Raw genomic sequence first — 20,368 nt, 5'->3', positions numbered from 1 at the left:
ATGAGCTACTGGAAATATATGGTGCACCTAATATAATCCCGCTCTCAGTAATAGATCTATTAAAGGACACATCAACTTATATGTCCTTGTATAAATTTGTATGTAGTACTGTAAATACATTGTAATTTGTAGATACATACGTTGTAAATTTGTTTATAATTATGTAAATACGTTATAACTCGTACATATACAACTAGTAATAGCATAGCGCAATTCGCGTACTGAACAGATAATGTAAATAGGTAGGTATTATTCTAAAAAGTTATGCAAATTACACTGGATTTGACTTTAAGAAAAGGGGAAAATTATTAGAGACTATATTACTGGATTTGGACTTACTAAAAGGAAAATATGGAAAATATTCTTTAGAGAATTATACATTAACGGAAATGGTAAAATAACTGATGACTTTAAGACTGGATTGGATTTGATGAAAGAAACTACTATAAATATTCGCTATCGAATATACATAATTGGAAAAGGAAAATGGAAATAATGTAAGATGAAATGAGAAAACTGGATTGGACTTTTTGTAAAACAAAATAGTGAAAATAATAAATACCAAAGAAATGAAAATACTAACGACAAGGCAGTAAGGCCCCTGGCTATAGCCTGTTCGAAAGAACGAATTAATATTAAAAAAAAAAAAAATAAACAATAATATTTATACTTTTACTTTATTTAAATTCTAATACATACTGTTGTCTATTTTAATATTTTGTAGAGATAAGGGACTGAAATCTTACTAGAATAATAAGAAGTTTTTTAATTAATTTTAAACTGTTGCCTTGATGAGGTAAAGTAATCTCATCAAGGCTTTTTTATAATTGAATATGGATCTCTCGACCCTGTGCAGAAGTTGTATGAAAGAAGTTGCTTCATGGGAGAAAGAAAACTTTAACAATCGTGCCGTGGAAATGTTTAGTTTTTGCACGAATATCAAGGTTTGTATTTTTTATCAGATTTAAAGTCTAATTGAAGAAGTACTCAACTATACAAAGCCATATAAAGTATTTATTTGGTAAAATTGTTTTTTAGGTTACAGATGATGAAAAGTTGCCACAGCAGTTCTGTTATGATTGCACGATCAAAATAGAATCATCCTACACATTTATTAAAGAAGCCAAGAATGTTGATGTTACATTGAAAAATCTTATTCTAAGATCAAACGCAAGTGTCATTGTTCAACCAGAAAATAAAATAGAATCAACACATAAAGTGCAATCTGTTAAGTTAACACTACCTGATTATAAATTAAGTATTGGCACCATTAACTTTTCTACTCAAGATGTAATAAATGGGGATGGTGTGCAAAATACCAATAATATAGTCTATAACCCTGGTAGTACACAAGCTAATGTAGAACCTACAATTTTGGAGAAAATATTAAATAAATCTGAAGAGGCAAAAGTTGCAACAGAGACAAATAAAAAAAATATGTGTCAAATTTGCCAAAAGAGTTTTATATCGAAGGTATGGTTTACTAAGCATATGGAGAAAGAACATTCTGGACATAAGTTTTTATGTACTGTTTGTTGTAAATGTAAGTTTCATTAATTTTTCTAATGATTTCACAACAATCTATTATAAATATTTAAACGATCTCTATTTCAGCATTTAAAAAGCAATGTCAATTGAAGTATCATGTTATAACTCATTCTGAAGAACGCAACTTTGCTTGTAGTACATGTGGCAAACGATATAAAAGACGTAAACAGTTGGCAACACATACAAGAACACACTCAGATGTGAGACCATATGCTTGTGATAAATGCTCGCTAAGGTAATATAAACGGTTTCAGATTGATTCATATAATATTTCCAGATCTTAAGCCTAAGTCCTAACAAAAGTCATCTTTTACTAAGTTACTCAGTACCCTCCCTTTTATTATTTGATAAGACAACTACTAATTCTAAGAAATACAAACTGAAGTAACAGCCAATACTCTTTCAATTTTCAGGTTTAAACTGAAAAGTATTTTGAAATGTCATATGAAAGTACATGAAGATGTGAAACAATACCTGTGTTCTTACTGTGGATGGAGTTTCTCCCAAGGTTTGTTTGCTAAGAATTTTTTGGGCTCAATCAAGCATTCCGAGTAGCACTGCTTAGTAATAGAATAGAATTATATTTATGTACTATATAGGGAGTGACAATAACATGACATATTGCATCAACACTTGGAAAATGTCATGAAGCTATATCAGTTCGTAAAGGGGCTTTGACATATGGAGAAGAACTGATAAACTCCCAGACCATTTTATAAATCATATAAAATACACGGCTCCAATCAGTATGGCAATCACGGAAACTGACAGAGAAAGTTAAGCTCAAAATATTCCTGTGCAACATGAAGACCATATTGATGTATGGGTTTGAGATGTGGAAGGTCACCAAGCCCATCTCTCATCAACTTCATGTTTCGTTTTGACGTCTTTGAATTATCCTCGGTATTCACTGGCCCAACAATCATCTTTGGCAACACTGTCATGAAGTCCCAATCGACCAACAGATAAAACGATGCAAATGGAGCTGTTTAGGCCACACACTCCCTAGGGATCCCAACCATATACAGTAGAGCCTTGATAATCCGAACTAGCAAAAACTAACCCCTGTCGGACTCACGAAGCGTTCGGATTATATTATGTAAGGAGAAAAAAAAACATTTTTATTCTTAAAATAGTGTTTAATTATATACATAGTTTAAGAGGTACAGTAAGCAACAAGCTGGGCTTTACATATTGACCTTGGGAAAGCTCTTATTACAAGCAGCGTAAGGACTACAGTCGTAATGCAAATAAAAAGCCCGGCTCGTTGCTTACCGTACATTTACATAATAATTAGGTACCATAAAATACGTAAGGTGTAAATTGTCTATTTAGTCATAAACTGATCTATTTTAGTTTGGCGAGTCCTGTTGATGGACCAGAAAAAAGCTTTGTCCCTCAAGTTACGTAGCATCATCTTTTCCGATAAGGACAGGTCATTTTCTTCAGCCCACTCCAAGCAAGTGTTCAAAGATGATATGGCTTGTGAATGAGTAATTTTCTTGACATTTGAAGCAAAATAATCTTCAGCTAAAGACTCGTCATTCTCTTGCGTTATTTGGGTTATGATCTCATCATCAGTTATAGGATCTGTGCAATTCTCCTCTTCACTCATGGACAAGAAAGTGGAAATGGTTTCTTCTGTATAACCACGATTACGTAAAAGACTGAGCGGGAGATCGTCTTCTACGTCGAAGTCATCATTTTCTTCTGATCTATCTTCTGTTGAATTTATTTTTTCAGGCCAAAGAGGCTTCCAAGATTTTTCGATAAGAGACGATGATACATGATCCCAACATTGCGCTAGCGAAAAAATGGCGTCTTTAATTGTGACGCTTTTTATAACATCATGCAAGGTTAAAGCCTCATCGGCTTCTTGCTGCACGAACATTTGAATCAGGAGTTTCATTTTGTAATTTATCTTGACATTTTGGATTACGTTTTGATCCATAGGTTGGATCAAAGGCGTACAATTTGGAGGCATGTACAGTACAGAGAAGTTGCCGTCTTCTGTTGTCAAATCTTCAGCATTTGGATGTCCAGGGGCATTGTCTAAGAGTAGCAATGCTTTTTGTGGCAGTCCCATTTTTTTTAAATGGCGTTTGACTTCAGGAACAAAATGGCCTCTAAACCACTCGAGAAAAATATCTCTGGTTACCCAAGCACGCCTCTGCCCTTCATAATGCACTGGTAATTTTACAGATCCAAAAGATCTTGGCTTTTTTGCCTTCCGCACAACTAGCAATGGTAATTTGTGATTCCCTGTAGAGTTTGCGCAAGGCATAAAAGTTATTCGCTCTTTAGACACTTTCGACCCAGGAGCGCTAGTTTCAGCAGAAGAGGCTAAAGTTTTGTCCGGCAGAACCTTCCAAAACAATCCTGATTCGTCGGCATTGTAAATTTGTTCAGGGCAAAGGTTCTTTTCTTTTATCTCGTTTAGGAATTTTTCTTGGAATGGTTGAACAGCTTCCGTATTGCTAGAGACTTTCTCACCTGACACTTTCACATGACGTATGCCATGACGTTTTTTAAAATTATCAAGCCATCCTCTACTTGCAGAAAAATCCGAACCTGTTAGTTTTTTATGGAAGAATCTCGCTTTTTCCATTACGACCTCACCAGACAATGGAATGTGGCGTCGTCTTTGTTCTAAAAACCATGTGAACAGTGCTTCTTCTAGCACTGGATTCTCTGGTAATTTTAGAGTTTTTCTGAACCCTGGTCCTTTCTCAGTTTTAGCTATAAAATATCTCAATTTTTGCTCATTTTTCTTGAGGTCTGTAATTGTTGATTTTCCAACGCCATACTTACAAGCAAGAGAAGTTGCCGACACTCCGTCCTTTAAACTGTCTAGTATGGTGCACTTTTCGGCTATAGTCAAAGTTATATGTTTGCGTTTTGGTGTTGGAACCATCTTTATAACCTCAAAAAACACGCCGCGCACGAGTACAGAGCAGAAAAACGTGGAATGGACGCGCAACGTGGCAGTCGTAACTGCAGACTAATTAATAAACAACATAGCAGCGAGGCGAAGGCGAGGAAGTGGGGTGGGGTATGCAGTTCGGATTATAGCGACGTTCGGATTAGCCTGAGTACGGATTATCGAGGCTCTACTGTACCGAGGCAAGACCTAGTGGAACCCTTGAGGAAAACGCAAATGTGACCGTCCAACGCAAACCTGGAGGCGGACTGTCATTGATGAAGCGAAAGACACCGGAACGACCTGGAGTGAAATTAAGAGAGATGCTCAGGACTAATTGTGATGAATATGCACTGTGGATGCTCCTTTTGTGGGGCCCTGTTGCCCCAAGATACAAGAACTTAGTTAAGTTAAGAAGCATGAAAGCTGAGAATTTCAATTAGAATTCATAATCCGGTTCCAGCATGCAACTTGGTGGTACACATGCGTCGCCACACAGGCGCGAAGCCGCACGCGTGCTCGCAATGCGCCTTCCGTGCGGCGTCTGTTAGCTCGCTGCGGCGCCACCAGCGGCGACACACCGGCGCGGCGCCGCACCTCTGCTCGCACTGCCCCCGCGCCTTTAGAGACTCTGCTGCGCTGGTGAGCACCATTAATGTACTTGATCATCATCAGCCGGAAGACGTCCACTGCTGGACAAAGGTCTCCCCCAAAGATTTCCACGACAATTGGTCCTGTGCTGCCCTCATCCAACGTATTCTGGTGATCTTGAGCAGATCGTGGGGGGCCTTACCAATACTGCGTCTTCCGCTACGTGGTCGCCATTCGAGGACTTTACCATCCAAACCGCCATCTGTCCGTCGAACTACGTGCCCTGCCCGTGGGCTATGTCAGTGACTTTTGTTCTCCTACGGATCTCCTCTTTTCTGATGGGATTATATATTATTATTATTTCTTATTCATGTACTTATTGCACTTTAATGAGTTAATAAATAAATATGTAAGTATTAAGCTAAATAAAAAAAATCTGTTTTAAGGATAAATGGCTTACTTAATTGCGTATGTCATGTATGTTCAACCTATTTAAAGATACTTAAATAAATAGTATCTATCAAAAGATAACACAAAACAAAACAATTTTAATGTTTACTATTACTATTTAACAAATTCTAACTATTAGAGAAATTTGATAAAATTCAATAAAACAACAGTTCACACAAAGTTTAAAATAAACAAGTTTTATTAAGAAAATATATAGTAACCTTTACCTAAGGATATGACAAAATAAAAATGTTACCTTAACTCTTTAATCATTTAAAAGTAAGTATGCGACTATTAAGTTAAACAAAACTAACAAAAACAATCATTTTTCACCAATTTAATTTAAAAAAGTTTAAAATAATTTGTACTATCTACATACACAGCGTGAAAAGAGGCCAAATTATCAAGTAACTTATATTAATATAGTTGAATACGTAAAACAAAATGTTTGCAAATAATAATAATATAATATTGACATCTTTTACACAAATTATCTTGCCCCAAACTAGGCATAGCCTGTACTATGGGTACAAGACAACAATATATTTAATTCAATATACTTACTTAAACAAACATAAATACATATAAACATCCACGACTCGGAAACAAACATCCATATTCATAAAATAAATGATTGCACCTACCGGGATTCGAACCCGGGACCTCTAGCTTAGTAGTAAGGGTCATATACTATTCAATTACAACATCCCAAGAATTGCAGGCACTTACTAAAAAAAATTTTAACAAAAAGACAAGCGGCTTCAACAATCACTATTTCAAAACAATATAATATAATAGATGGGCGGCGGTTATTGAAAGCAAGGGGGAAGGCCTGGCAGTTAGCCTGGATATAGCGAAGGCCTTTGATCGTGTATGGCACAAGGCGCTCCTCTCAAAACTTCCATCTTTTGGGCTTCCCGAGAGCTTATGCAAGTGGACCTCCAGCTTCCTCACTGGGGGCAGCATACAAGTCGTTGTCGACGGTTTTTGCTCGAATCCCAAGCCCGTGAACGCTGGAGTGCCCCAAGGCTGTATGCTATCTCCCACGCTGTTTCTTCTGCATATCAATGATATGTTGGACACCACCACTATACATTGCTATGCAGACGACAGCACTGGTGATGCCGTATACACGGGCCATGCAGGTCTCTCTCGGGAAAACGTCGACCAGTGCCAGGAGAAACTTGTGTCTTCTATCGAGTCCTCTCTCGAGAAGGTCGCGGAATGGGGTAAATTGAACCTTGTCCAATTTAACCCCCAGAAGACTCAAGTTTGCGCGTTTACCACTAAAAAAAACCCATTTGTCGTATCACCGCTCTTCGATAACACTTACCTTAAAGCCTCGCCTAGTATCGGAATACTGGGTCTCGAAATCTCGAGCGATTGCCAATTCCGTGGCCATCTGGAGGGCAAAGCCAAATTGGCTTCGAAGAAGCTGGGCGTCATCAATAGAGCACGGCAATACTTCAAGCCGGCCCATATTCTAGCGCTCTACAAAGCGCAGGTCCGGCCACACATGGAGTATTGCTGTCATCTCTGGTCTGGCTCACCCCAGTATCAGCTCGATCCATTTGACCGCGTGCAACGCAGAGCAGCTCGAGTTGTCCGGGACCCAGTGCCCTGTGAACGGCTGGATCACTTGGCGTTGCGTAGAGACGTCGCTTCATTGTGTGTTTTGTATATAATTGCTTAGTTTATTTTTTCTACTTATCAATATGGTACCTAACCTCTTCAAATCTAACTCAAAATATACCTACAAATAAAATATTTTTTAAGAGTTCTCCTAAGTAAATTGAAGTGAAAAATATTAGACTACCTAAAAGTCAATGAAATTATTACGACAATAATATAATTTAGTTAAAGTTATTGTTATCTTTGGAATCGGTGTCCTCTCGCCGCGGCCCCGTGCTCCCGCCTCCCCACGTCGCGCGTACGACTCAAGCACATCTCACCTATAACTATGTATGTAGTTACAAACCTACCTCAGCTGATACCGAATGACGAGAAGCACCAGCATTAAAAAAATAAACTCATCAAAATCGGTTCACCCAGTCGAATGTTCTGAGGTAACACACATAAAAAAAACAGACACAAAAAATTGATACTGTTATGGCTTATTTGTTATTTTTATATATGAATATTATAAGTTACAATATTTATATTATCTTCTAAATTCTAAAGTAACAATGTTTAAAATAAAAGAGCATATTATTAAAAAAAATATACTTACATTTTTTAAGTTACTGCGTGAATACTAGTCCATCACCTATTTACAAAAACTATAAATGTTACCATTGGCGACAAAACTCTTTTTATTAAATTATAATAATTATTATTATATTATGTATAATTAAATAGGAATAAGGAAAACTCGCGTTTTTTCACATCTTGATAAGAATGAAAATATCATTCTTGAGCTGTGAAGTAAATCCTGTAGCCAGTGGGAGGCTCCTTTGCAGAGGATGCCGGCTAGATTTGGGTACCACAACAGCGCCTATTTCTGCAGTGAAGCAGTAATGTGTAAGCATTAATTGTGTTTCGGTCTGAAGGGCGCCGTACTCAGTGAAATTACTGGGCAATTGAGACTTAACATCATATGTCTCAAGGTGACGAGCGCAATTGTAGTGCCGCTCAGAATTTTTGGATTTTTCAACAATCCTGAGCGACACTGAATTGTAATGGGCTCGTCTCGTCCCTTATTTTCATAAAAAAAAAGAAAAAAGTTCTCTATCTATATAGTTTTATTTAATTTTTCAGGCGCGTCATGTTCGCACACACACGGGCGAGCTACCGTACAAGTGTCCGGAATGCTCGCGAGCGTTCGCTGACAGTTGGAAGCGTAAGACGCACATGATGCGCGCGCACCGAGTGCCCTTGCACGATATACCGCGCATGCGCGCAGACGGACGCACCATTGCCACTTGACTCAACAGGCCTCTTTTAATGTTCGTAAGAATTCGATAAAATTGCTCTGAACATTGTGGGTATAAAGATATGAATATTTTACAGTATATTTCCGTGGCTGTCACGGAAAAGTCAGCGCTGTATTTTCTTAGTGCACAATCAAAAAACTCTAAGTGATTACCAGTGGGAGGCTCCTGCGCAGGATGCCGGCTAGATTATCGGTACCACAACGGCGCCTATTTCTGCCGTGAAGCAGTAATGTGTAAGCATTACTGTGTTTCGGTCTGAAGGGCGCCGTAGCTAAAGAAATTACTGGGCAAATGAGACTTAACATCTTATGTCTCAAGGTGACAAGCGCAGGTGTAGACTCAGAATTTTGGCTCTTTCAAGGATCCTGGGCGGCACTGCATTGTAATGGGCAGGGTGTATTAATTATCATCAGCTGAACGTTCGGCTCGTCTCGACCTCAAAAACTCAGAAAAGGTGTCCTTATTTATAGAGTTGCTCCATAAGTTTTTTTTTAACATTTGTCAAATATCATTGTAGTCACAGATTAAAAAACTGTATTCCATTATTCTGACAAGACACTGACGTGTCAGACTGAGATTTAGTATGTGGACTATGTTATTTCATATAAATTAATATATATTGGTAAATAAAAAATTACAAATTACTTTGCCCTTTTTATTTCTTCTTCAACATAACAGAACAACATTAATTAAACTATTGACAATATAATTGTACACATTTTAAAAATGTTTAACAAACTCTAAGGAAACATCAAAATACTATTTACTGAAATAACAAATACGTAATTTCTTAGTGGAAGTTTTTGGTTACATTCATAATTAACTTACAGGCTCTTAAACGGGCTATACTTTTCGGGCAATATTTTAAACTATATCCCAGCTACTAAGTATATATATATTATTAAAATATAATATATATGCTATCTTGGCAAAATCAATATAATATAGAATGAACAAAACTAATCACGGCGTCATGGCAAACTTCATGACGCCTAGACAAGGATATATATATAAGGATATAGAGCCTCCTGAATTAACATAAGCGATCGGGAAGCCTTGAGTATTTTAATAACATACATTACCCACACAAAACATATTATATTGCAGTAAAATATGGCGCATATATAAGTATCATTACCTATAATAATAAAAGACCTAAAGACAATCAAGTTATCAATTATCATGTAACACAATAAAATTCAAATATTGATTTAAATATTCAAGTCAAATATTGATTTCAAGAAATAATAAGAAACTCAAATATAATGTGAACACTTAAATGAGTATTGCAAGTAAGAATTATCTCAACCCTGCTGGATTTAAATTGATTAATAACGTGATGAAACAGAATATGCAACGGAATACATTGCAATGATGGATATCAAAGACACAAGCCAATCATATGTTAGGTTATAGTTTGATATTCCAAATAGTTGTTTGTGAATCTATTTGATTAATGAACCACTGTGACTCGGCAGTCTTGAGCAGTGAAATCTTTTTGCAAATTCATGTGCACATATACAGTCCCATGTGGACAGTCTCACGATGAACTCAGAGGATTTCCCGTTATCCCTGTCCAAATCAATGACCTAGGCACTGCATATCCACCCCTCAATATTTCGTTACGGGGCATAAACTTATTATCAAGATAACATGTACATGAATGGATGTAAGACTGCTTTAAAATGTCAAGATATCAATGTCTTATGAATGTCAAGTTTTCTTTTCTTTTGAAATTTACCGCCACATCGTATGTGTGGCGGTTGAGCTTTAATCAGAAGAAGTGACAAGAAACTCATTGCCACTCTTTTTCTTTTCAATTTAAGTAAACTGATGCAACAAAAATACTCACACATCAAATACTTAAAAGTACTGCCTTACCTAAACTGTAATTTGTACATTTTGTACTATATTTGACCACTCCACCTTTGACGGCACTAAGTAGAAGGCTGGAGCTACTTTCTGGCCACATGGACACTTGCAACCTGCGATAAAAATATAATCACTTAATCACAGAAATCGGTCACCAGAGTAATTTAAAATGTCTATTACAAAATCTTAAACACACTGTTATCACTAACAAAAGCTTGTTTATAATACTTTCTCAAACTAATTTCTGGCAAAACAAGTACATATCTGGGATACTATTATAAAACCGACCACCATCACCCAGGAATAATTTTTTAATTTTACTTAGCTCTGTAAATGTAGTAGGTAATCTCTTATGGTATATTGTTATGGGTCAGTGCAGCCGATATGTTTTCCATCTTTGTGTTGCAGAAGAGGGCTATTTACACTATTTATGACCTAGGTCCTAAAGAATCATTATGAAACATTTCAATTGTTTCATCTCAATATTATATTGTTGGTAATGTTATGTATTTTCAAAAGCCATTAGTGAATTTGCTAGAAACTTCAGTAATCATAATGTAAACATGAGGAACAAACATAAACTTGTAATCCCTACTACGTGGTTAAGTCGATTTAGTAAGTCTTTTGTTGTTTGATGGATATGCTTTTACAATATGATCCCAGAAAATGTACAAAACAAATGTGTTACGAAATTCAAAAGAATTGTTAACATCATAATAATAATATTGACACACTTTTTACACAAATTATCTTGCCCCAAATTAGGCATATATTAGCCTGTGTTTTGGGTTGCAAGACAACGATATATTTAATACAATATACTTACTTAAACATACATAAATACATATAAACATCCATGACTCGGAAACAAACATCCATATTCATCATATAAATGCTTGCACCTACCGGGATTCGAACCTGGGACCTCTAGCTTAGTAGGAAGGATCGCCAACCACTCGGCTATACAGGTCGTCATATATTATATAATATATAGGCTATAACATAAATGACTTTCATAACATACAACAGATTGGGAATGGATTGACCGCCCTCAGACTAAATAATATATTTGTAACGATATTTAATTATTGAAAAAAAGAAGCCCGCTGAGTATCTTGCACACTCGTTCTTCTCGGGTCTGAAGCATGTTTTCAAATGGATGGTAGTTTTTGATGTTCAATAAGTGATTTTTAAAGCCTATTTTGAATCACCATTATAATGCAAACTTTTATCAACTTTTCTATTTATGGTATATTTAGTCACATAGGTTTTAAAAACACTATAGAAACGACAATAGTTTTTTATACGACCACCGTTAGCAAACTCAGCAATTACACAAAATCATCCATAAAGCACAACTCAAGTCAGTCAACGTCTCAGACTGAGATATATAGATGGTACTTAGACTAAGCTCAAACTTTACTTACCGTAAAACAGCTGAGTGTAAACTTAATAAATCTTTGATTTCGTTTTTATAGTCATTTGATAACTAAATTATGCTGATCTAAGCTAAGACAGCCCAATGCAAAAGTCAAGTTTATTTTTTTCTCATACTCAGCCAAGTTTTTCGTGAGCAAAGTCTGGCCAAAGTCTTAACCCCGCCGCACATGGCCTAACTTGCACTTGTACACGATACTGCGCTAATGTGGCACTGACATTGGTAGACACGCTGTGCGTGCGCAATTATTTACACGAATTTTACATCAGTCGATGCCTCAGTCGCATTCGTCGACGAGAACGAAGCAAGATCGACACGATAATATAAGTTCAGAATCCAAAAATGATATCATGTTTTCCGACAGGAAAGCGTCCGGGGGAAAAAATTGGAATCTCCATCTTGCAAACACTCGCGCCACTGCCACTCGAAATTAGTGTCTCAGTCACCTAGCCGACACGCGCGTACACGCTCATGTACGTACCCGCACTGACACGTGAGAGCTAATGCGGAGTTCGGTGCTGTACCATAGGTTATAAATACGACCACTCGCACACGGCTCGTGAGGACCAATTCGAGTGGGTGCATGTGCGGCGGGTCTAAGTACGCTCGTATAGATCTCAGCCTCAATGTGTTACCCATGAGCTAGCTGAAGTTGCCGATCTTGTTGCGACACTTGGGGCAGTGCAGCTTGCCGTGCGGCGCGTGCGTCACGTCCTCCATCCAGGACATGGGCTCCACGAACCACATCAGCCGGCACACCTCGGGACAGTCAACTCCTCAATGTCTTACCCATGAGCCAGCTGAAGCTGCCGCTCTTGTTGCGACACTTGGGGCAGTGCAACTTGCCGTGCGGCGCGTGCGTCACGTCCTCCATCCAGGACATGGGCTCCACGAACCACATCAGCCGGCACACCTCGGGACAGTCAACTCCTCAATGTCTTACCCATGAGCCAGCTGAAGCTGCCGATCTTGTTGCGACACTTGGGGCAGTGCAGCTTGCCGTGCGGCGCGTGCGTCACGTCCTCCATCCAGGACATGGGCTCCACGAACCACATCAGCCGGCACACCTCGGGACAGTCAACTCCTCAATGTCTTACCCATGAGCCAGCTGAAGCTGCCGATCTTGTTGCGACACTTGGGGCAGTGCAGCTTGCCGTGCGGCGCGTGCGTCACGTCCTCCATCCAGGACATGGGCTCCACGAACCACATCAGCCGGCACACCTCGGGACAGTCAACTCCTCAATGTCTTACCCATGAGCCAGCTGAAGCTGCCGATCTTGTTGCGACACTTGGGGCAGTGCAGCTTGCCGTGCGGCGCGTGCGTCACGTCCTCCATCCGGGACATGGGCTCCACGAACCACATCAGCCGGCACACCTCGGGACAGTCAACTCCTCAATGTCTTACCCATGAGCCAGCTGAAGCTGCCGATCTTGTTGCGACACTTGGGGCAGTGCAGCTTGCCGTGCGGCGCGTGCGTCACGTCCTCCATCCAGGACATGGGCTCCACGAACCACATCAGCCGGCACACCTCGGGACAGTCCCGCCCCGCTATACTGGAGTCCACCATGTTCTGCTCATTGTATCCATCTAGAACCTTTATAATATATTTAGCGTTATAGCGAATGTAATACTCAATCAACAGACAGTGGGAGGCTCTTTTGCACAGGATGCCGGCTTGACTATGGGTACCACAACGGCGCTTTTTTCTGCCGTGAAGCAGTAATGTGTAAGCATTATTGTGTTTCGGTCTAAAGGGCGTCGAAGCCTGTAAAATTATTGGGCGACTGTCTCAAGTGTAAATATTGAAGTGCCGCTCAGAATTTATGGGTTTTTAAGAATCCTGGAATGGGCAGGGCGTCAATTACCATCAGCTGAACGTTCTGCTCGCATATTGTGTGTCTCGCCTCCTCACGTCGCGCGTGCGACTCAAGCACATCTCCCCTATAACTATGTAAGTAGTTACAAACCTATCTTGGCTGACACCGACTAACATTAAAAAAAAACATACCGACGACTTGAAAACCTCCTCCTTTTTTGAAGTCGGTTAAAAAGACGGTATTATTACTTACCAAAAGGTTCCTATTGATTTAACTCATGCAATATTACTGAAGCAAATCAAATCGTTATTCACTAGCCTAAAACACCAACCTGCGGACTTGCACCATCTTCCTCAACTGTGGAAGCCCCAGCATCCTCATTGATGATCTGACAAGCCAGACTCTTCAACTTGTCGATCAACAACTGTCCATTCTCGGCACATGTCAGTCCCGTTAGTTTACTCGGTGGTGGTCTGATACCTTTCTTGGCCAATTCAATCTTAACTTGTTTTGGTATGTGGGGTATGATGTTATTCTGACTGGCGACAATGCGCCGACACTTTTTACACCTGTACACTATTGGATCTGGTCTCTCATGTATTATACCCGGATCTGGTTTAACCAGGTCAGCGAATAATTGAGGTAAGATTTTGACTGAAACAAAAAATATTTAAATACACAAATGCTGTATTTGCATAAACAAATAGTCATTTCAGCTGATATGAAATGCAAGACATAAAGTTAGGCTTAGGTTGTATGAGTGAAGAATTACATAATTTTATATAGTCAAGATCGCCGGAATACGTTGGATGAGGGCAGCGCAAGACTGCTCATTGTGGAAATCTTTGGGGGACACCTTTATCCAGCAGTGGACGCCTTCCGCCTGATGATAATGATATAGTCATGGTTATATCCGGGTTTATATGGTGATATAAACCCGGATAGAAATACTAAAGTGGAAATAGGCAGGGCATATGGTTACAGGAACAACCTGGGGTAGAGTAGCCGCAGAAAGGCAGGAATGGAGAAGATTGGTGGAGGCCTTTGCCAACTGGCAACCATACAAGCAGAAATGGATAAAAAGTGATATTTTCTAATGATAAACTGTCCAATTAAAAGGTTAATAATATGCACCACACAACTTATGGCAGAATTTTGCGAATTCCGCTGCATCTGTGGCTATTTCCGTGTAGTCTCGCGCAGTATCATTGCGAGAGATTCAAATGAATATATCTACGAAATTTTGTCTGGAAGTTGTATTTAAAACGTATGTCTTTGGAATCGTTATAGTATTCTGTGTAAGCCATCCTTGTTTGGTACACTACGTTTCGGTGCAAAGTAGAGCAAGAAAAATACAGATTACAACATATTTAACTTAAAATATACAATAAATGAGGTGATCGCCCTCCAGGAGGTCGGAATACAGTCGAGTAGTTAATAATAAAATACAATGAACATTACATACTTTGTTTCAGTTTCTGGCCAGCCATTTTTAATCTAAACTGCTTAAATCTAGGGTCGTCTTTGTTAATCTTGTAACCCATGTGTCCAAACAATTTAAGTTGGGCAACAAAGCCAATATTTGGTCCAATAAATCTTCGCTTGGACTTGACGAGCGCAAAAGCATCTTCATAGCATAGACTGTACTTTTCCATAATATACCCAATGACCACGGCTGCTGATCGTGATACACCAAAATAACTGAAATATTAAAAGGCATATTTGTAAAAAATTAAGAACACTCAGTTTTCTCTTATAAATAAAACGAAGTGATCACTAAACAGTTGCGGTGTCTGGCCTTAGTCATTGCAATGTTCACTTGTTCAGCTTGGGTGGGGTCCAGCTCTGCGGCATATGTCGTTAGAAAGATTAGAGAGTATACGAATGGTGCGACCGCTAGATTAGTGTACTTCAGTTATTTTCACAGCATCATGACGTACGGTATTTTACTGTGGGGTCATACTGCTGACATTGATATAGTGTTTGCTCTGCAAAAGAGAGCTGTTCGTGCTATATATCAGCTTGGTAAATACAGTCTCTCAAAGAAAAATTTAAAGAAATAAATATATTATGATGGTGTTCATTGTCAGTACATTTATGAAAATTTAATATACATTCACAAAAATCGTCACCTTTTTGCTCTTAATAGTGATTTTCATTATTGTAACACTAGAAATAAGGGATTACTTGTAACGAATTCTAGTAGGCTTCATAAGATACATAATAGGTTTAAGGGTAAATGTATACACTTTTATAATAAAGTCCCAGCCACTGTTCAGGCATTATCTATAAATAAATTTAAATGTTTTATTAAAAAATGGCTCTGTCGTAAATCCTATTAAAATATTAGAAATGACATCAAAAAGAATTCTAAAGGAATCAATTTTGAGAAAATAAATGCCTTTATGCCTATAATTTCTGTGCTGGGTAATGGTAAGTCAAGATTCAAAGTTTGGTTTTCTCTGCAGGTTAATTAAATTATGGCACAATGCATAGTGTGTTCATTAGCTGTACCCTTTCCAAACATAACATTAATATACAATCTGTTTTTTCAATTAAAAGGCTGGAATGAGTTGCCTCTAACAACTGGGTAACTCTGCTATGGATCAAGGGACACAGCAGTCAATCAGGAAACAGTACAGGGGATGAACTTGCAAAGCTCTCCCCAATTGGTTAATGGATATGCTATCACAAACAATCTACACAATGGATAAATTTCTAAAGTTCTAGACAGTCTAAAGAACAGATAACTACAGTTTATTACACAAATAAAATTTGAAAACAAAAATGAATGGTGCGGAACTCGAACCCCCGACCTCTAGCGCCAACCGTTCGAGTGAGGTATCGTTGATAAAATATTCGATGCTTTGATCAACTCTCAGGTTGTGGCTTCTATAGAATCTACTTTACAGTTGATAACCTGCTCAAATTGAAACATAACAAATTCGTAATATGCAAATATTGGGGTTGAGCAGGTTATCAACTGTAAAGTAGATCCTGTAGATGAAGCCACAACCTGAGAGTTGAACAAAGCATACAAGATTTTATCAACGATACGTCACCCGAGCGGTTGGCTCAGTTAGTAAGAGCTTCGCGAGTTTCAAATTTTATTTGAAAACAAAATGACAACAACTTTGTAACATTACAAATTGTTAAGATAACTATAGTATAACCCAAATTGACTAGTTGACTTAATTAGCTTAAACTGACATGATATGGGCACCCTGAGAAGCCACACATCACGAAATATGCACCTTTTTGGCAATTGTCGTAACGGACAGACCTACGAGCAGCGAATGTGTGGCTGAATACGAAAATGTAACTCACATAATCTTGGAATGTGCAGGAGTCGCCAACCAATAGGCAAAAAACTAGTAGGTAAATACAAGGTGGCTGAGAAAGGTAAATAACAAGGGTGCTACTTCTAGGAGCAGGGCTGCTTGGAGTAACTGGCCAACACTGCACGCAAAATAGACGAAATTAAATGGTTTAATTGGGGAAATAGAAGCCACTTTACTAAAAAATTGGTCAATTTTTCAGTAAATTTTATTCATCTTTTATTTAAAGCCAAATGAAAATAAACCTACAAAGTCAAATAATCTAGAATGTTCTAGCAGTCATGTGAAACAGCTTACTCTGAAATCTTGCACCAGGGAAGTTTTATTTTAATCTAAACTAGTCAATATGCCAAAGAGGCAATTTCATACCCAATTTTAAACCCCTGTTATAGATTATTGTAGGTGGAGCCACAACCCACAGTTAAACATTTTTTTTTTATGGAATAGGAGGACAAACGAGTGTACGGGTGTTACCTGGTGTTAAGTGATCACCACCACCCACATTCACAAAGGAATCACAAGAGTGTTGCCGGCCTTTAAGGAAGGGGTACGCACTTTTTTTGAAGGTACCCATGTCGTATCGTCCCGGAAACACCGCACAAGGAAGCTCATTCCACAGCTTTGTAGTATGTGGAAGAAAGCTCCTTCAAAACCGCACTGTGGAGGACCGCCACACATCCAGATAGTGGGGATGATATCCTAACCTGTGGCGTGTCGTGCAAAGGTGCAATACACTGGAAACATACCAAGATTTATGCATCATGTGGCATGCGGACAGCTGGCTTAGGTGATAGAGTGCTGGGTAGTAACCCAAGAGGAGCGGGTTGGCATCCCACATTAATCCCAGAAGTGAGGACTATCATGGTATTAATAACAAACTGTATTATTCTTGAAAAGGGCACATAATAAAATTTTTTTGGACTTTTGTGTCTTATGTCTACATGTGTTTTTGTCTCAGTGCAATTCTTTTTCTAAATTTGTGGTAGTGATTTAATTATTGGTAGTTTAGTGTTGTTTTGGTGTCTTCTGCACTGACCAACAATATACTGAGTCAGCTACTTTTAGCAGGGAATCACGCGCCACACAGATATTTAATATATTGTTTTTGTTTATATTTTAATAATTTTTGTTACATTTAATTTAATTTTTTACTTTAAGATTTATGCTGTAAATAGAAGGTGTGTGTTTTACTGTTAATAAAGTGTTTCTATTCTATTCTATTGATATCACAAATAATTATTAAAGAATCAATTTTGCAAAAGTAAATGATGACTTTCATTTCAATTTCAAAAGAGGTGACTTTCATTTTAATATCAAAAGAGGCTATCATTGCCCTTAATAGCTGATGACAAATTCTTTCCCATAACAACAATTAATTAATATCTCCCTTTAACATCACCAGTTGTTTAGAAAACCAAAGATCAATTACCCGACCCTAAATTTGTAGTTAAAAATAATTACCAATGAACCAGAACTGATCCATTATCACATATTGCTTGTTTTAGGAAATCATTACACTCTGGGAGGTGACTTATCAAATCCTCTCGAGGCACATCTGCCACTGAAAAGATTGCATTAAATTATTACAAGATATTATGAAGAAAACAATTTTATAATAAAGTCCTAATTATTACAATATCAGATATTAGGAAGAAAACAAAAAAAAAACAATATTCAAACAATTTCATAATAGAGTATTGTTCAGGCATTATCTATAAATAAATTTAAATGTTTTTATTAAAAAATGGCTCTGTTGTAAATCCTACCATCTATCTTACAACAGCAGATTGGGTAGCCTAGGACTAGATAATTTTTTATTTTATAGCAATAGCAATGACAATACAATATTGTATATTTTATTAAAAAGAGTGCAAAAAAAGAATGCTGTGAGAGTTTCTTGTCTTATCTATCAGAGCGCCATTTGTTTCTGAAGCTGTGGTAGTAAGAAATGACATCAAAAATAATTCTAAAGGAATCAAGTTTGAGAAAATAAATGCCTTTAATGCCTATTAAAAATAAAGTTTATTCTATAATTATATGACAAATTACTCACACTTGACATATTTGAATGTAAGGTTGGGTCGATCCAAAATAGTCCTAGGTAAAGGCACAAGGTCTATTGTCAATATGTGTGTGATTTTCAGTTTCTCCAGGGTCTTGTGGTCGTGAGCACATGCCAGGTTACCTGTTTAATAGAATTACAGCTCCATTAACTAAAAACTGTAAAATTTACTTCTAAAGTATAAATATATAGGTTTTAGTGTATGAAACCATCTTGAACATTCAGCTCTGCTCTGCTCATTTATAGTATTGAGGCAGATAGCCGAAAAAAAACAGGACTATATTAATCTAGTTACTATAATAACTAAGCTTTCAATTTTCCATTCAGTTTGTTAGTTAGTCATATATTATGAATAACATACAAATTTATGTACATAATATATTTTTTTTTTATTTAAAATGGTTAATCCAGTATCTCATGTATTATGTAGTAAATTTGGTAAAATTGAGAAATTAATATGTTAATTGCAAGAAGAACTATGTTATTTGAGCTAAATTTTCATTCGAAAATAGGAAAATCTGGAGCTAGAAAATTTTCAATCATTTTAGTACACATTCAAGTTTAAAATATCACTAAAATGCCGTTAATAAAATCCATAACGTTAAACATAAAATCCAAAAAAGGTTATATTATATTGTTAAAAATAAACAAACCTAGATATAATCCATCGTCAATTAAATCCACACTAATGTCCAAATTTTCATCATCGAGCGAACTTGATGCATGTACCTCGACCTCAACCTTTTTCTCCATAAAGTTTAAATTGTAAACTTATAAAAACACTTTGCTTGATCTCATAAAACCACCCTGATCTTTGCAAATACGAAATATTAATTTTCTTTTTAATTTTATCTCGTTAGAACTTAAAAGTACGTAACCAGAATAATATAGGTATATATTATACCAATCAAATAATGTTGTAAATGTGCACGAAACCACTTTTAATTTAACACAATAAATTAGTAACAATGACAATATTTTTGCAATAATTAAAATCAATATTTACATTAGAAAGAAGCGCGCGAAATGCGATTAAATCACAGAGATTTTTTTTTTTGGTTCTGTTCGTCCATCTGGACAGGCAAAGGGGTCAATAAATCACAGAGATGTCACAGAGTACGTTTTAGGAACAAATGTCAAATGACAAATCATTTATGACAGTTGGCATTCGATCTATTGTTTCTTTTTTATGACATTATGGGACAAGACGAGGAGGACGTTCAGCTGAAGGTAATTGATACGCCCTACCCATTACAATGCAGTACCACTTAGGATTCTTGAAAAACCCCAATATTCTGAGCGGCACTACAGTTGCGCTCGTCACCTTGGTACATAATTTTAAATCTCATTTGCCTAGTAAATTTCACTAGCTTTTCAGACCGAAACACAATAATGCTT

At 37.4% G+C, this 20,368-nt stretch overlaps 2 protein-coding genes across 3 annotated transcripts; one reads left to right on the top strand and one right to left on the bottom strand.

Moving 5' to 3' along the window:
- Positions 1-257: 257 nt before the first annotated feature.
- Positions 258-9,086, top strand: LOC126964534 (zinc finger protein 391-like). Its single transcript, XM_050807724.1, has 6 exons — positions 258-944; positions 1,039-1,543; positions 1,615-1,783; positions 1,962-2,056; positions 4,932-5,110; positions 8,267-9,086. The coding sequence occupies exons 1-6, from the start codon at positions 834-836 to the stop codon at positions 8,432-8,434; spliced, it is 1,227 nt and encodes a 408-aa protein (XP_050663681.1). The 5' UTR covers positions 258-833; the 3' UTR covers positions 8,435-9,086.
- LOC126964537 (dual specificity protein phosphatase MPK-4-like) lies at positions 9,084-20,003 on the bottom strand. 2 transcript variants are annotated; one of them, XM_050807728.1, is made up of 7 exons: positions 19,624-20,001; positions 18,962-19,093; positions 18,370-18,469; positions 15,036-15,271; positions 13,902-14,224; positions 13,158-13,347; positions 9,084-10,427 (listed from the first exon to the last, which is right to left on the bottom strand). In XM_050807728.1, the coding sequence occupies exons 1-7, from the start codon at positions 19,721-19,723 to the stop codon at positions 10,324-10,326; spliced, it is 1,185 nt and encodes a 394-aa protein (XP_050663685.1). In that variant the 5' UTR covers positions 19,724-20,001; the 3' UTR covers positions 9,084-10,323. The 2 variants fall into 2 exon arrangements, with proteins under 2 accessions (XP_050663685.1, XP_050663686.1); XM_050807729.1 differs by lacking the exon at positions 9,084-10,427 and having other exon boundaries at positions 13,128-13,347; positions 19,624-20,003.
- Between the last annotated feature and the right edge of the window lie 365 nt (positions 20,004-20,368).

The sequence above is a fragment of the Leptidea sinapis genome, chromosome 5, assembly GCF_905404315.1.
Source record: "Leptidea sinapis chromosome 5, ilLepSina1.1, whole genome shotgun sequence".
Lineage (NCBI taxonomy): Eukaryota > Metazoa > Arthropoda > Insecta > Lepidoptera > Pieridae > Leptidea > Leptidea sinapis.
The sequence above is the reverse complement of the archived record's forward strand: the minus strand, read 5'-3'. Positions and strand labels throughout refer to the sequence as shown.

Bases quoted from the DNA above. Each gene is read 5' to 3' on its own strand.
- LOC126964534 (XM_050807724.1), top strand. From the start codon at position 834: ATGGATCTCTCGACCCTGTGCAGAAGTTGTATGAAAGAAGTTGCTTCA. The intron at 1,544-1,614 runs GTAAGTTTCATT...TCTCTATTTCAG, and splicing joins ATGTACTGTTTGTTGTAAAT to CATTTAAAAAGCAATGTCAA. The intron at 5,111-8,266 runs GTGAGCACCATT...TTAATTTTTCAG, and splicing joins TTAGAGACTCTGCTGCGCTG to GCGCGTCATGTTCGCACACA.
- LOC126964537 (XM_050807728.1), bottom strand. From the start codon at position 19,723: ATGGAGAAAAAGGTTGAGGTCGAGGTACATGCATCAAGTTCGCTCGAT. The intron at 15,272-18,369 runs GTAATTATTTTT...TTAATATTTCAG, and splicing joins GGATCAGTTCTGGTTCATTG to TTATTTTGGTGTATCACGAT. The intron at 10,428-13,157 runs GTAAGACATTGA...TTTTTATCGCAG, and splicing joins CAGCTTCAGCTGGCTCATGG to GTTGCAAGTGTCCATGTGGC.